General features: G+C 39.4%; 1 protein-coding gene across 9 annotated transcripts in view; it reads right to left on the bottom strand.

Moving 5' to 3' along the window:
- The window catches only part of CEP112 (centrosomal protein 112), a 411,978-nt gene that overhangs the window by 257,629 nt on the left and 138,238 nt on the right, over positions 1 to 16,111 (bottom strand). For all 9 annotated transcript variants that reach the window (XM_084837487.1, XM_084837488.1, XM_084837483.1 and 6 more), the window contains one exon: positions 9,923 to 10,002. In XM_084837487.1, the coding sequence (XP_084693613.1) occupies positions 9,923 to 10,002 (80 nt within the window). The remainder of the gene's footprint in view (positions 1 to 9,922; positions 10,003 to 16,111) is intronic.

Here is a 16,111-nt window from a genome sequence, read left to right as displayed (position 1 = left end):
TACAAGTGAATTGTGATGAAAGGAAACTATAGCCCTATTCTGACATCTGTATACATAATTGTTCTAATCACCAATGCCCCCTCCCCCGCCATTCATGCATGTAGGCCTAAACTTCAGAATCCATATACCACAGGATCATGATCTACGCCCTATGTAAAGAACTCCAAAACATAAATGGCAAGCAGGCTCAGGGCCAGAAGAGCACAAACCCAATCACCCACTATCCTTACAATCAGAAATCAGTATGGGGATAATCTATTATTTGTTTTCATGTAAAGCCTATACCACCCTAAACGCTACAGGCAGGTAATAAGTGTTATAGGAAGTAAAATATAATTATATTTTAGGGGAAAATACCTTTTGTGCATATTTACATACAAGTATCCATTCTTTAATTTTAAATCAGCTCTATGTCCTGAAGGATTAAAAAGGACCAAGAGCCATCAGTTTGCTGAGAACCAACTCGGAACATAGAATTAGCTACATAAGTTGCCAGCTTTTAAAAATAATTTAAAAGGAGAGCAAATATTCAAGTTTAATTATGTAAAATGCTTCTTGCTACAGCCAACACACATCCTACTAGAACAGGGTCCAGAAATGAGAGTACTGCACCAGTCTGGAGGAACAAGAGGAAATCATTTAGCAGTTCTATAGGAAACTGATTTGAGCACACTCCGGGAGAGAACGGAGGACAGGAAGGCCTGGCGTGCTATGGTCCATGGGGTCACGAAGAGTCGGACACGACTTAACTGAACAAATTTCAAAGTTGCTGCTATTTTTCATAGGTACTACAATATGTATTTCATATTGAACAGCCAAGTGTGGTATAGTGGCTACAGTGTTGGACTGGGAGCCGGGAGATCTGGGTTCTAGTCCCCACTCAGCCATAGAAGCTCACTGGGTGACTCTGGGCCAGTCACAGACTTTCAGCCCAACCTACCTCACAGGGTTGTTGTTGTGAGGATAAAATGGAGAAGAGGATTATATACTCTGCCCTGGGTTCCTTATGGGGGAAAAGGGCATAAATACATACATAAAATAAATTGTAGTTCCTTTGAAAAAGAGCAGCAACTTTGAAATACATCGGATAAACTCCGTAAAGAATCAGTTTTCTATAGGACTGCTAAACTGTTTCCTCTCGTTGTTTCTCCAAATTGGTACAGTTCTCTCATTTCTGGACCCTGTTCCAGATCCATAGTACTTGCTTAAACAAACCAGTGAAGGGCTAAGGTGTAATCCTTTAAAAGTATGTATAATGTGTGCATAATTTTTATTGAATAAGATGAATTTTATAATCACTTCCACAATATTTACTAAACAAATGGGGAGCTGAGGAGGGAAAAGGGAAAAGGGTATTAGGCAGAGGTGAAATTAATGGAAAAATAAAAACAAGGTTATACATAGGAGGTCACATCAGGTGAAGCACATACAGATGAGTCTAGCATGAGGGGAACAAAATTCGGATCCTTTGGCCCAAGGCTTAAGCAAAGGTCTCCATATATGCTGACCAATCTTCTGAAATGATAGATAGATAAAACTTTATTACCGTCAAAGACCAGCCCAAAAAAGGAACTACATTAAAATTATCTACCATATATCCCCAATCAAATTAGTAGTCACTTCAACACAGTGTAATATTGGGTGAATGGCATTACTCGCCAGACTTTGTCTTTCATCCAACTAGGTAAGTCCGAGCTCCCTCAGCATCCTTCTTCGAACATCTATCATGGCTGCAAAAAAATTGGCGACACTATATGTAAATATTGAATTAGTGTCAGACAACAATATATAGGTATATTGTTATCCTATATGACCCGGAAAGCGATTTATCAGTCGGGAGATGAGTACGGCACGAATATCTCTATAAAATATATACCACAACAAAACATGCTCTGTAGTTTCTATCTGTTCCATGCCACAAGGGCAAAGGCGGTCTGACCAGGGGATCTTTTTGTACCGTCGCTCCAAAACTGCTGAGGGGAGTCCATGTAGATGGGCCAAAGTAAATGCCCTTCTATGTTTATGCAGTTCCAGTTGTTCAAGATAGGGTGCAGTTATTACCATGTATCTGTAGTCCTCCCTAAGATAGAATTCTGGGGCACTATTGAGATCACTTTGTCTCTCAATATCTGCAATGCGCTGCTTGATAGTCTCCATTGCCTGTTCAAAACCCATATTTAATAAAGTCTGCAAAGGAAGACCCAAGAAAGCTATTTTCTGTTCATTTGACTGAATCCAATTGGATTTAAAATCATCTTGCAAAATTAGTGGGGCAAGGCCAGTAGGAAAATATGACAATCTAAGCTGGTACACAAGAATAGCCACCTAAACCCTAGCTTCAGTTTTGATCTGGCCAGTCTCTAATCTTATCTTTGCATTGGAGACATCCCTAGGAACACCCAATATTGCCCTCAAAAATTTTGATTGTACATGTTCTAATATTTGGGTATTTGAGAAAGGCCCCAATTGAGAGCCATACAGTAAGTGCGCTAGTACTTTTGCTTGGTATAATTGGAGGGCTAAAGGGATCTAGTGGTCACCTTTCGTTCTCATAAATTGTGCTATTGCTGATGAACTTCTCTGTGTGTCTAACGGTATATTTGCTGTGAGCCTTCCTGGAACCATTAAGCTTGAAGGACTACCCCTAAATATTTAAGCTTTCCTGGAACCGTTTGCTTGAAAGACTACCCCTAAATACTACCCCTATCTATTTATCTATCTTCTGAAATGTGTCCATACATTAAAGCCTTCTATAAGAGGTGTGTTCTAGCAGCGAGAGTGCAGTAAGATCTTCTAGTCACTGATGTATAAGAAGATGGTCTTTCCAATACTGTCTTTAGCTTCCAGTAAGTCTTTTAGCAAACAAGAAAGCCCAAAGGGGCCACTTCCATTGGCTGTCTTAACAAATCCCACAGTGTGAGAATATGGTGCAGTAACACATGTAGATCACTAAACCTATACATGATGTTTCTGATACAAGACTAAGACAAACACAAACCTCAGACCAAAAGGATATGCCACATCATGTCTGGCACAAAAATGGTCAACCTGTAGTTTTCAGGTCCACATTAACATAAAAGATTAAGTTGTACATGAATGAAGGGGACTGACTCAGTTTTCTTAGTTAGAGAGCGCCATGTTTTCCTGGCCGCCTGGATTGGAGAGGGAGAGTTTCCAGGCCCTCTTCTATGTGTCAAACTTCATGCTATCCAACCATTTAGCAGGATGATGAAATATGATTCCAGCTAAGCCCATGATGTAACAGAGATCAGTTTTCTATATGATTCATTCAAAGTTAAGTACTTTCTAGTCCTATTGATTTTAAGGGAAGAGTTAACTACCTACATAAATATTTCCCACTGAAATGAATGGGTCTTCGAAATGCTGAACTTTGGGTGGATTGTGCACTAACAAAGCTGAAGACCCTATAGGGTTAACTCAGGTATTGCACATAGCTAACTGTTAAGAGCAAGCTAAAACCTGAGACAGAAAGGGAACAACCTTACCAAAAACTACATCTACTCATTCCTTGGTATGTGCTACAGACCAGAACCCAAAGCCATACCTCACTGGCAGTGCACATATTTTGCATGTACAAGGTCACAGGTTCAATTCCCAGGATCACCAGTTAAAAGATTCTGGGCAGTACCTGAAGAGACACTGCATTCAAAGTAGACAGTGCTGCATTAGATTGACCAAAGGTCTGGCTCGGTATGAGGCAGCTTCATATGTTTAAGTAATAGTAAAAATTGGACTTGAATCCATATCTCATTGTGTCACATTGCTCTTTAAGACCAGTGGAATCATCCTCCGTAGCTGTGGGAAAGGATGAGCACAGATGGAACAGGTAAAACTGAATAATTAGTAGTCGTGCTTTCTGTAATTCAGCTTTCCCTAACTCGGTACCCTTCAGATGTGTTGGACTACAATTCTCATCAATGGCCATGCTGGCTGGGGATTATGGGAGTACTAGTCCAACTCTCCTGGGGCGTGGGGCAGTAGATTGGGGAAGGCTTCTGTAACTCACATATTAGTGAACACTTTAGAAAACAATATCCCTGTGGAGATAAACAGCTTAGACCATCAAATTGTCTACATTATTCTTTAAAGCAAGGAAGTCTATAGGTGACAACATTGATTGTTAACTTAAAATGTAGCCTGCTAGTCCTCTAAGAAACATAGGGTTGTATCCAATGGTGTCCTTCCACCAGCAGAACAGACACCACTGATGGATCAAATTTTGCCTCTCCCCTGCAGCCACATGTGTAACACCCCCCCCCCCAAATCTGTTGCAGAGAGTTGGGAGACTGTCCAGAGCAGATTTGGAGGGGGGGCTGCAGGGCAGCGGACAGGAGGGGAAACTCCTGTTACATGAGCAGAGGTCTGTTCGTGTAACACTGGATTTAGCCCTTAGCACACAGCATGCATGGGGCTCCTAACACGCTCCATGCAAGTATTCATCAGGCCCAGATATGCTTAAAGATAAAAAGTACACCAGACACCTTCAGGACACACTCTAGGCACATGTTTCATTTACTGAAAGCTCAAACACATGTTGAATGGTCAGACTTATTTTGTCCATGAACGCATCTTATTTCACCTAACTTTTATTATGTTTACCATTTTTTTCATTTCTTCCAGTTTTCTTGCTTTTTACATGCACACTTTTAAACCCTGCTTTCAAGCATCTGATGTATATACTTAGCTGATAGCTTGCCACATAAATAGCAATGTAATTTTCTCTCACTGCCATTTTCTGTATTCATTACAAATGAGATTATATGCAGAAAGGCTTAGTTTAATAAGTGATCTGTCCCACATAACATGCTGTTACGATTCAACTGATATATAATGATCAGAAAGAAACAACCCCTTGCCCTAAGCAATCATATAGGCATTACGTCTTCAGTCATGATGTGTAAACATTTTAAATTACCTTCTAAAGAAACACCAAGATCTTATATTAAAGTCACTTCCACCAAGGAACACATGGCAGTGACTAGTGTGCCAGCATTACATATAAATCAGCACTGACAGGAAATGTGCAGCAATTACAAGTGCTGCAAAGCAGAAAAGGTATTTTTGTTTTATTTTCACAGGAAGTCTAACACATGGTGTAATAGATGCATTAAAACTATGCAAGGCATTATTTGTACTTACTTTATTTTAGAATTGCTGCCAATCACTATTATAAATCAATTGCATGCTCTCACATCACAGAAAAGATCACAAAAGATACACCACTTACCTTTCCATGCTTAAGATACAATCCTATGGCCATTCCAGAATTGAAGTGCATGCAGGGAATGATTCCTTGAGGAACTGATAAATCACTTCTATTCTGGTATGTAGTTATACAAAGACAGTTTCTGTTGAAGATCATTTGCCCACCTCAAAGGGCAACTGGACTAATTCTAACAGGGAGTTTTAAAAGACCAATTAAAGGTAGGGATGTCCCTTTATTAATTGTTAAATTTCTCATTAAAATGTGCACAGATTTGAAAATACATAAAACAGCGTTTCTTTAGAAAAATGATAAATAATAACCGAGTGAGCCTATGTGGCAATATAACCTCTCTGGAGTGTGAGATCAACTGCCAAGGGAGGATTAAGGTGTAATGGTCATCATTCCTGATTTCTTTCCAACATCTTGCATTGAGAGGTATACTGTTTCTGTACATGGTACTATTGCTTACTGTCATAGCTATTAAACAACACAATGTGTCATTTTAACGCATGTCCAATAGATGTAAATAATCATTGTGTGGTTCTCAATCTCTATTTTCTTCTAAGAAAAATCTGTTGCAATAATCATAATGGCTTAGCTAATTTTGTGAACAAGAAACATGCAAACTAATCAGTGGAGCACCCAGTGCTATGACAGAGAGGAGGAGAGAAGAGTGCATTCTCTGACTAAACTAGGGACAGTGCCATCACTCCGTACATACGAAATGGGGCAAGTGAAGTGACGTAAGGGTAGCCAATTACAAAATGACAAAATTAGTGAAATTCCCAAGTTTAAAGTAGTAACAGCCATCATATTCTTCCACAGAATTAGAAATGCTCAAGTATATAATATTTTAATGTAAGAGCAATACCAAACTTTGGAAGACTGTAACTACATCTCTAATCATCATAAAGATAGATGTAGGGTACTTTTTTCTTCTGTAAAAACCAAAGCACATCCTTAAAGATGGTTTTAATGATAGCTGGAGAGAGTGAAAAGAAGTCATTATAGTGAAGGAATACTGGACCAAGAAACATTCAAATGTTGAAAGCATAAGCTTTTGAAGTATACACAACTCTTTTAGAGGCTCAGATTTCACTTCTTGATTTTTCCCTTTTGTTTTATACGGCAAGTGATATTAACTCATTAACTCCTCCTGTTCAATAGTGCTTGACTGCTTCAACACCACTCAACTGCACCACATTATGACCTAGTTTCCACAAACAGAAGATGAAGAGTGTGTGTGTGTGTGTGCGCGTGTGTGTATGTGCAGGGAATAACTTGTATGGAGGAACACTCAATCATGCAATCATGTGACTCAAGAGGTACAATCCAGACACAGGTTTACAATCGCACATTCATTTAATGCACATAGGAGTATAGCATGCTCCTCCCCTCTTCTACATGTGTTTGTTGAATGGAGCAGTTGCAGGCACCACTATATGCGCAAGGAGCTCTGTTGACGCAATCAGAAACACTGCCACTCGTTGGGTTCACAATCATGTACACAGAGTCCTTTGCACATACAGCGGTAAGTGCAGGAGCCCTCCTCATACATTACACGTGCAATCTGAATACCTAAATGGGCTCTAACTGTTTAAGAAAATGAAGCCTATGTTTATTGGATTGTAAACCATTTTCAGGTTCAGATTATACTCCCTCAGTTTCAATAATAAAAGTAACAAAGTATGAGATATGGTAATAAATGACACATTCTTCTAAATAGCAACTGCAGTGAAACAAGAAGAAGATTTATGCTTTCAGTATGGCAAAGTAAAACATTTTCAACTCTACTGTAAGAGAAGATAAACAGAAACTGTAATTTGATACTTTTAACAAGCTCTCAGAATATAAATTTTAAGAACACAATAATAAAATCCAAGTTTTGGAAAAGTGTACAAGACTATACCAGTTACTCTATTGCAAGCTCAACATTCTAAATTATTTTATTGTTATTTTAGGTGAAAACCATTTTAGAATAGAATAAAATAGAATAGAACAGAACAGAACAGAATCATAGGGTTAGAAGGGGCCTACAAGACCATCAAGTCCAACCCCCTGCTCAGTATAGGAAGCCTGATTTCTGATGGCAGTCTCCCATCCCAGGCTGTGACCCTGCTTAGCTTATGAGATCAGATGAGATCGGGCACATCCAGCCTTTGGAATGCTCAATGGTGATCTCTTTATAAAAACTGAAATATAATCACTACAGGGAATCCAAGGGTTCAACATTCCAGTGAAATAGTATCTTGAGCATTTTAAAATATCCTCTTTAGGCCACATGCCCAAGAAGGTAACATGAATAAGGGAGTATAGACCTCGGCTTAGGTCTTACATTGTATGTAAGCAACTTCAAATGGCTTCTATTAGTCTAGATAAACTGCATTCTAGTATTTGTTGAAATGGTTCTCGTATAAAACTTCTAGTCTGTTCAGGATATCTGCTTTTCTCAAGGAATTATTTCCATAACTTTGAAACAGGAACAAAATTAAATTAGGCTAAACATGTGGAAATAGTATTCTATGTAATGAAAAAAATGATGAGCCAGAATTTTCACACTTGCATTGTTAGGTTAAAAACATTCTTCCTCCCAGAAATACTGAGTTTGCTGCATCCTGATCAATCTTAGATCAATGAAAGGATGCAATGAAATCTGTTATCCTACACAAGCAGGTACAATCTCTTAACATCACAACATTTTCCCCTTTATATACCTTTGGCTGAGAGAAAATAAGCATCAAACATAGCAGATATGGCCTTGAAGAAGACAAGCCACTAACAATGATATATTACATTTGCATTCATTACAATATTCACCAACATGTCTACTCAGTATATGTCTACTCAGAAGTAAGTTCCAGTCTTTTCAATGGGGCTTACTCCAAGTCCCAGGTAAACGTGCATAGTATTCAAGCCTAAGACTGAAATTCTATGCACATTTACCTCAAAGTAAGCCTCATAATAATGGGGCTTTCCTTCCTAGTAGACATGCATAGGGTTATGCTGTAAATTCCGTTGAGACATACTCAACAAATGACATACTTATTAACATATATCTCACCTTTTGATTTCAGTAGAATGAGTAGATGCTATACGTAAAAATGACCAGGTTCTCCTTCCCTTTTAAAAAATGGAGTTAACTGAACACTTAAAACAGATTTGCATATTTTTCCTGCCTTGAGGAAAATATTTGTGTCCAACAAAGTTCTGTGACGTGCTTTCCCCACACTTTATATATGTATGACTTCTTTGGCATGAGCACTAACTTTCACTTGGTTTGTGCGTTATGTGAAACTTCTGAATCCATAGATTTGAAGAAAAGCAATGCCTGTGTAGCTACAGATTTGAAGAACTTGCTTTTTCCATCTATTTTCTCCTGATGGAACATTCCATTGAGCTTCAGCAGCACATGCACAGAAAATGAACCAGGCAGGCCATTGTTTTATTTCCATTTGCCCGACGCAGCTTAGGGAAATACAGCTCCTAACAACCATCTCTTGTCTTCCTTATTTTCATCTTCAGACAGGTAACCCGCAAAAACAGACATAGTCAGAGTCGTCTGGGAACTGCTGTTTTGAGACTTGATCCCATGTGGCTGGGAGCTGCATGTAAATAAGGCAACTACATGTGTTTTCCCCATTTCTCTATGCCTGAAGTGTCTAGCTGTGCGTATGTCAGACGCAAACATTACAGTACCAGTGATAAAACACTTATTGCCCAGCCTAATACATTTTGTGGTAGTTCCACTAAAGGTCCAGTTGTTTTACTCTGTAAGTATCCAGTTACTTGGATGATGTTTCTTAGTTTTTTTTCCTAGAGGCAGCCATATTAATAGATAATATTAATGTCACCTCTTTTCTTACACACATCCCCCCAATCCTAATCTGTACATCCAAAATACTTAGTATAACCTACTTGAGAAGCTTAGGTGCCGATTTCACTTTGCCCCTCCTCCTCCTCCAAATGATAACCTGAACATCCTGTGGCTCAAGTACCGTCAGCATAGTTATACTGCAATGGCTAAGGGATAGCTTATCAACCCTTATCAACCTGCCCAGTCACTGAGGTCATCAAATGGCATGCTCCTTGTGGTTCGGCATCTACCTATTTATTTATTTATTATTAATCGCTCATCTGCCTCCCGACTGGAGTCCACCCAGACAACAGTCTTCAGTATGGTGGCCCCTTTCTATGGAACTCCCTGCCTCTGGAGGTCAGGTAGGCGCCAACATCATGTTGTTTTTGGTGCCTCCTGAAAACATCTTTATTTCAGGAAGTCTTCCTTGGCTGACCAGCCACAGTTTTTACTGGTATTCTGTTTTTTAAAAAAATAACACATTTTAATATGGTGTTTTATTATTTTATCTTTTTATCTTCTATTGTTCCCCACTCTGGAATCTGTTTAGATCTGGAGCAGAAAACAAATAAATAGCTTGTTAACATAGCCCACATCTGATAATTTCAATGTATAGCAAATCTTCATGTTTGATACTTAGGGCCAATCACATGTTGCATTTCTGTGTTTTACAGATGAAAATATCACTACCAAATTTTTATGCATAGAAGAAGCAGCACGCATAAAAATAACATGAAACCCGGATGCGGAAATGACTCCAGCATCAGCAAAGTTGTAACAATCTTCTTTAGATACATACGAAGAAAGAAATAACACCTCATTAGGGACATTTTACTTACCTCAGAATATCTTCCATTTTTCGCATTGTCTTATGAGAATCCACTCTTTCATTATCAAAGTCATTCTGCAATCCATGAATCTAGCATTTTAAAAAAGGAGGGGGGTGTTACATTCTAGCAATCACACACCATAAGAATTGTGATGTAGCCACTGTCATTCATGTTTTGGTGACTTCCAGATCAGACTACTATAAACGCACTTCATGTAGGTCTTCCTTTGAAGACGATACAGAAAATTCATCTAATGAAGAATGTGACAACCCATCTGTTAACAAATGTAGACGGACATGCTTATATGCTTTCAGGTAACTGCACTGGCTACTAATTTGTTTTCAGGCCCCAATTAAAGTGCTGATTCATACCTTTAAAGCAGAGGTGGGAAACTTGTGGCTCTCTAAGCATTTTGGCCTATAACTCTTATCATCCCTCACCATTGACTATGCTGGCTAGAGCTGACTGGTTGTAGGCCAAAATATCTGGAGGGACACAAGTTGCCTATCCTTGCTTTAAAGCCCTGAACTTCACTGATCCTGATTACCTCAGAGAAGTCTCCAACCATATGCATCCCTCAGCACTTGAGATAAGAGACCCTGCTCTGGATTCCATCTTATGGGGAGGCTAAATTAGCCTCCAGCAGGAAAAGGACCTTTTCAGTAGCTCCAATTCTAGAACTCTCTTCCCTGTACTCTTTGGCCTAGATTCCACTGTTATAGTGTTTTACTACTGCTCTTTAATTGCTGGTTGTTTTGGTTTTAACGTTACATTGCACGGTTTTATAGTTGATTTGTTTCAATAACATTTTAACTTTTGTAAGAGCTTTTATAACATGTGAAATTTTGGGTGAGCAGTGGTATAGATGTATTTTTAAATAAATCAAATAAAAATTTAACGACATTTCAGACTATCAGCCAAATAAAGGGTTTTATGGGCACTGAACCTGGCCAGTACAAAATATTAGTAAAGCCTGGTGCAGATATGGTGTGCTTCCTAATCTAACCATGGTTAGAGTCTCCCTTGAGTTAATGAACTGCTTTCCCTCCTTCCTTTTCTGTCTCCCTTAGGCTTATGAACTCCTTTTTTCCTTTTCCCTCCTTCCCTTGCATGTGTGAATTGCTCCCTGCCTTTCCTTTTCAGAGCTGACTTCAGCTAACATTATGTGTGCTAATGCTAACTACAGTTAGATCAAAATGGAGTTTGCAAAACCAGGTCTATCTCTACTTCCAAACTATCAGCTAACCATGATAAGCATTATGAACATCTCTTTCTCTAGCCAATTAATTCTAAAAAAGGAAAGGCAGAATCTACATGTGAGAGTGGAGGAGGGAGGGGGAAGATGTGCATGAGCTCACAGGACACTCCAAATCTTTTAATCATGAAAATAAATATTGCCCCCACAAAAGATCTAGTGGTTATTTCAGTGCAAGTACGCAGAGCACAATTGCTGTAATCAATAAATCAATAAAATCAATGTAGCAACACAAAAGAAGTTTTAAGTCCTACAACTGTCCATACAGAATCTAAGGGATTTCTGTCCAGTACCATGTATTATTGTACATTCTGATTAAACAAAAGAAGAGTTCATCTTCCCTTAAAGTACTCCTTAAAACAAAATAAAGTAATAACCTCATCATTAATCACAAACAGCCACACATTTAATACTGTATGATTTCTTGAGAAATGTTTGGCACATATTTTCTCCCCACTTTCATTTAATTTCTCAGATTAAAGAATATAAATTATTAATAGAGCGGAAGTGAAAATGTATGCTACAAAGGTCTTGAGGCTGCTATACTATCACTGTAAAAGAGGGGAAACTAGGGAAGCCAAAAAATTATTTCTGAAACAATGGTGAGCATTCCACTACATTTATCTACTTCATTCTTGATAACTGTGATCAGATTTTACATTCACAAGCTACTCAACACTACCTATTCTTCCATTTAAAAAATTAAGCATTATGAGAAAACATGAATATCAGCTTACATATCTGTAAATGAAATGTTTTATTGCTACTAATTCTGCTCTGTGGAGGGTCTCTTGTTCTGAAGCTAGCTTTTCTTTATTGGTCCAACAGAATAAGAACTCGTAAACCTTCCAGGCAGGGTGTGAAACACATATGTTCTCAATGGTTTTGCCTAAGGCAGACTAGGTGTTAAAGTTGTTTTATCTTTTAATACAAGTCAGATGCCACGTGGACATGTCAGCTTCATGTAGAGATGCCGGAGAAATCCACAGTGGAACAGCTTTTTCTGACGCATGTGGACTTGTGGATTTTTTTAAAAAAACTTTGGGGAGATTTGTGTAATTTCTTTTGCTTGCAAATGTGCACTTGTGAATGTGCACATTCGCAAATGAACAAATCCTTGTCCAAAAAATTCAGTTCTGTCAATGAGCAGACAGAGTGAAAGACACCTGACAATCTGCTAAACAAAGACGGAACGGATTTAACAAAAATCTAGCGTCCTGTCATGGTGTCTATTGTAATTGTAAGTTGTCATTGTGTATCTAGTGAAGATTTCAGACGTAACGAGCTATAATAAATAAAATAATAAAATTAATAACAAAGATATAATAGCAAATCCATTTAATGCTTAGGAAGAGATTACCATTTTTAATGGCTTGCATGTAAATCATGTATTGAAGCAATCCATTTTCCTTTTTCGAATACATTTTTCATAATTTTTTCCAGATCTGATAATCAGATAGATAGTAGCTGCTGTTTGCACTTTCAGTCTCCTTGTGCCATATACAGAGGTGGTTATGTGCAGGCTGCTGGCACATAAAGAGTAAAGTATATACACTAGCTTTTAGCACATTAGAGAGTCCATGTAGAGCTGTGTACAACCTAAACAGCAGAACTGCACTAAAAATGTTTGTTCCGTGGCTGGTGCAAATGCCAGCATCTGCAGTGGGGCTGGGTAGCTGAATTAACAGAAGTCTCATTAAATGTGAAGGAATAAAAGCCAACTGGCAGCCTCCAAGCCAAAACATATATGAAACATATGCAGACACACTGTCTTGTACATTCTGGAAAAGCAAAGGTCTAAACGTTAGCCACCCCTGATCTAGAGCATGAATCAAAGTATCTTTCCTGAGCAGACACTATTTTGAACTTTCATAGCTTGATACCTCTGTTGGCTTTAAGGCCAAGGTGAGGTAATGGCCTTTTTTCCTTGGTTATGGTGAAATATCAAGGTAGTTCTACTGCTCCCTATTTAGAAAGACGTTGGATACTATATCTCAGATTGGATCTTTTAACAAGTTGAAATGGGGAAGTCTTATGACTGAACTCAATCTGTCAATGAAAATGATAGAATAGAAGATGGTAAGGAATATAATTTGGTCTATTTAGATATTGCTATCTACTACTGTGGGCAAGAATCCCTTAGAAGAAATGGAGTAGCACTCATAGTCAATAAAAGGGTGGGAAAAGCAGTACTGGGGTACAATCTCAAAAACGATAGAATGATCCCAGTACGAATCCAAGGCAAACCATTCAACATCACAGTAATTCAAGCCTATGCCCCAACCACTGAGGCCAAAGAAGCTGAGGTTGATTGGTTCCATGAAGACCTACAACACCTTCTAGAACTAACACCAAAAAAAGATGTCCTCTTCATCATAGGGCATTGGAATGCTAAAGTAGGAAGTCAAGAAATCACCGGGATAACAGGCAAGCATGGCCTTGGTGTACAAAATGAAGCAGGACAAAGGCTAAGAGAGTTTTGCCAAGAGAACACGCTGATCATAGCAAACACTCTTTTCCAACAGCACAAGAGGCGACTTTACACATGGACATCACCAGATCGTCAATATCGAAATCAGATTGATTATGTCCTTTGGAGCCAAAGATGGAGAAGCTCTATACAGTCAGTCAAAACAAGACCTGGAGCTGACTGTGGCTCAGATCATGAGCTTCTTGTTGCAAAATTTCAGCTTAAATTGAAGAATGTAGGGAAAACCACTAAACCATTCACGTATGATCTAAATCATATCCCTTATTAATATACAGTGGAGGTGACGAATAGATTTAAGGGATTAGACCTGATAGACAGAGTGCCTGAGGAACTATGGACAGAGGTCCGTAACATTGTTCAGGAGGCAGCAACTAAATTCATCCCAAAGAAAAAGAAATGCAAGAAAGCAAAGTGGCTGTCTGATGAGGCTTTACAAGTAGCTGAGGAAAGAAGGGAAGCAAAAAGCAAGGGAGAAAGGGGAAGATATATCCAACTGAATGCAGAGTTCCAGAGAATAGCAAGGAGAGACAAGAAGGCCTTCTTAAATGAACAATGCAAAGAAATCGAGGAAAACAACAGAATGGGAAAGACTAGAGATCTCTTCAAGAAAATCGGAGATCTCAAGGGAACGTTTTGTGCAAAGATGGGCATGATAAAGGACAAAGAAGACAGGGACCTAACAGAAACAGATGAGATTAAGAAGAGGTGGAAAGAATACACAGAAGAACTATACAGAAAAGATCTGAATGTCCCTGATAGCCATGATAGTGCGGTCACTGAACTCGAGCCGGACATCCTAGAGAGTGAAGTCAAGTGGGCCTTAGGAAGCATTACTAACAACAAAGCTAGCGGAGATGACAGTCTTCCAGCTGAGCTATTTACAATCCTAAAAGAGGATGCTGTTAAAGCGCTGCACTCAATATGCCAACACATTTGGAACACTCAACAGTGGCCACAAGACTGGAAAAGGTCAGTTTACATTCCCATTCAAAAGAAGGGCAATGCCAAAGAGTGTTCAAACTACCGTACAATTGCGCTCATTTCACATGCCAGCAAGGTGATGCTCAAAATCCTACAAGCTAGGCTTCAGCAGTATGCGAACCAAGAACTACCGGAAGTACAAGCTGGGTTTCGAAGAGGCAGAGGAACTAGAGATCAAATCGCAAACATTCGCTGCATCATGGAGAAAGCAAGAGAATTCCAGAAAAACGTCTATTTCTGCTTCATTGACTACTCTAAAGCCTTTGATTGTGTGGATCGCAACAAACTCTGGCAAATTCTGAAAGAGATGGGGGTACCAGACCACCTTACCTGTCTCCTGAGAAACTTGTACGAGGGTCAAGAAGCAACAGTAAGAACCAGACATGGAACAACCGACTGGTTCAAAATTGGGAAAGGAGTACGACAAGGCTGCATATTGTCACCCTGCTTATTTAACTTATATGCAGAGTACATCATGAGAAACGCAGGGCTGGATGAATCACAGGTCGGAATTAAGATTGCTGGGAGAATTATCAACAACCTCCGATATGCAGACGATGCCACCCTAATGGCAGAAAGCGAAGAGGATCTAAAGAGCCTCTTGTTGAGGATGAAAGAGGAGAGTGCAAAAGCTGGTTTGAAACTCAACATTAAAAAAACTAAGATCATGGCATCTGGCCCCATCACTTCCTGGCATCTAGAAGGGGAAGACATGGAAGCAGTGACAGATTTTACTTTCTTGGGCTCCAAGATCACCGCAGACGGTGACTGTAGCCATGAAATTAAGACGCTTGCTCCTTGGGAGGAAAGCTATGGCCAACCTAGACAGCAGAGTAAGAAGCAGAGACATCACCTTGCCGACAAAGGTCCGTCTGATCAAAGCTATGGTTTTCCCAGTAGTAACATATGGCTGTGAGAGCTGGACTATAAGGAAGGCTGAGCGCCGAAGAATGGATGCTTTCGAACTGTGGTGCTGGAGAAGACTCTTACGAGTCCCCTGGACTGCAAGGAGGTCCAATCAGTCAATCCTAAAGGAAATCAACCCTGAGTGCTCATTGGAAGGACAGATACTGAAGCTGAAGCTCAAATATTTTGGCCACCTAATGTGAAGAGAAAACTCCCTGGAAAAGACCCTGATGCTGGGAAAGATTGAAAGCAAAAGGAGAAAGGGACAGCAGAGGATGAGATGGCTAGATAGCATCACTGATGCAATGAATATGGACTTGAACACGCTCTGGGAGAGAGTACAGGACAGGAAGGCCTGGCGTGCAATGGTCCATGGGGTCACGAAGAGTCGGACACGACTGAACGACTGAACAACAACACTTATATGGCCTAAAGGGCGGTTCAGCATTCTTATCAGGGTTAGCGAGGATCTTCTAGGCCCTAAATATTCATTCTGGCTTTGAAGGGAGAAGAATATCTCTAATCTCTTCCTTACTGAACACCATTTCCTCAGGATCATTTCACA

This window comes from Heloderma suspectum, chromosome 2 (assembly GCF_057233095.1).
Source record: "Heloderma suspectum isolate Gila_16-S chromosome 2, 16-S_ref, whole genome shotgun sequence".
Lineage (NCBI taxonomy): Eukaryota > Metazoa > Chordata > Lepidosauria > Squamata > Helodermatidae > Heloderma > Heloderma suspectum.
The sequence above is the reverse complement of the archived record's forward strand: the minus strand, read 5'-3'. Positions and strand labels throughout refer to the sequence as shown.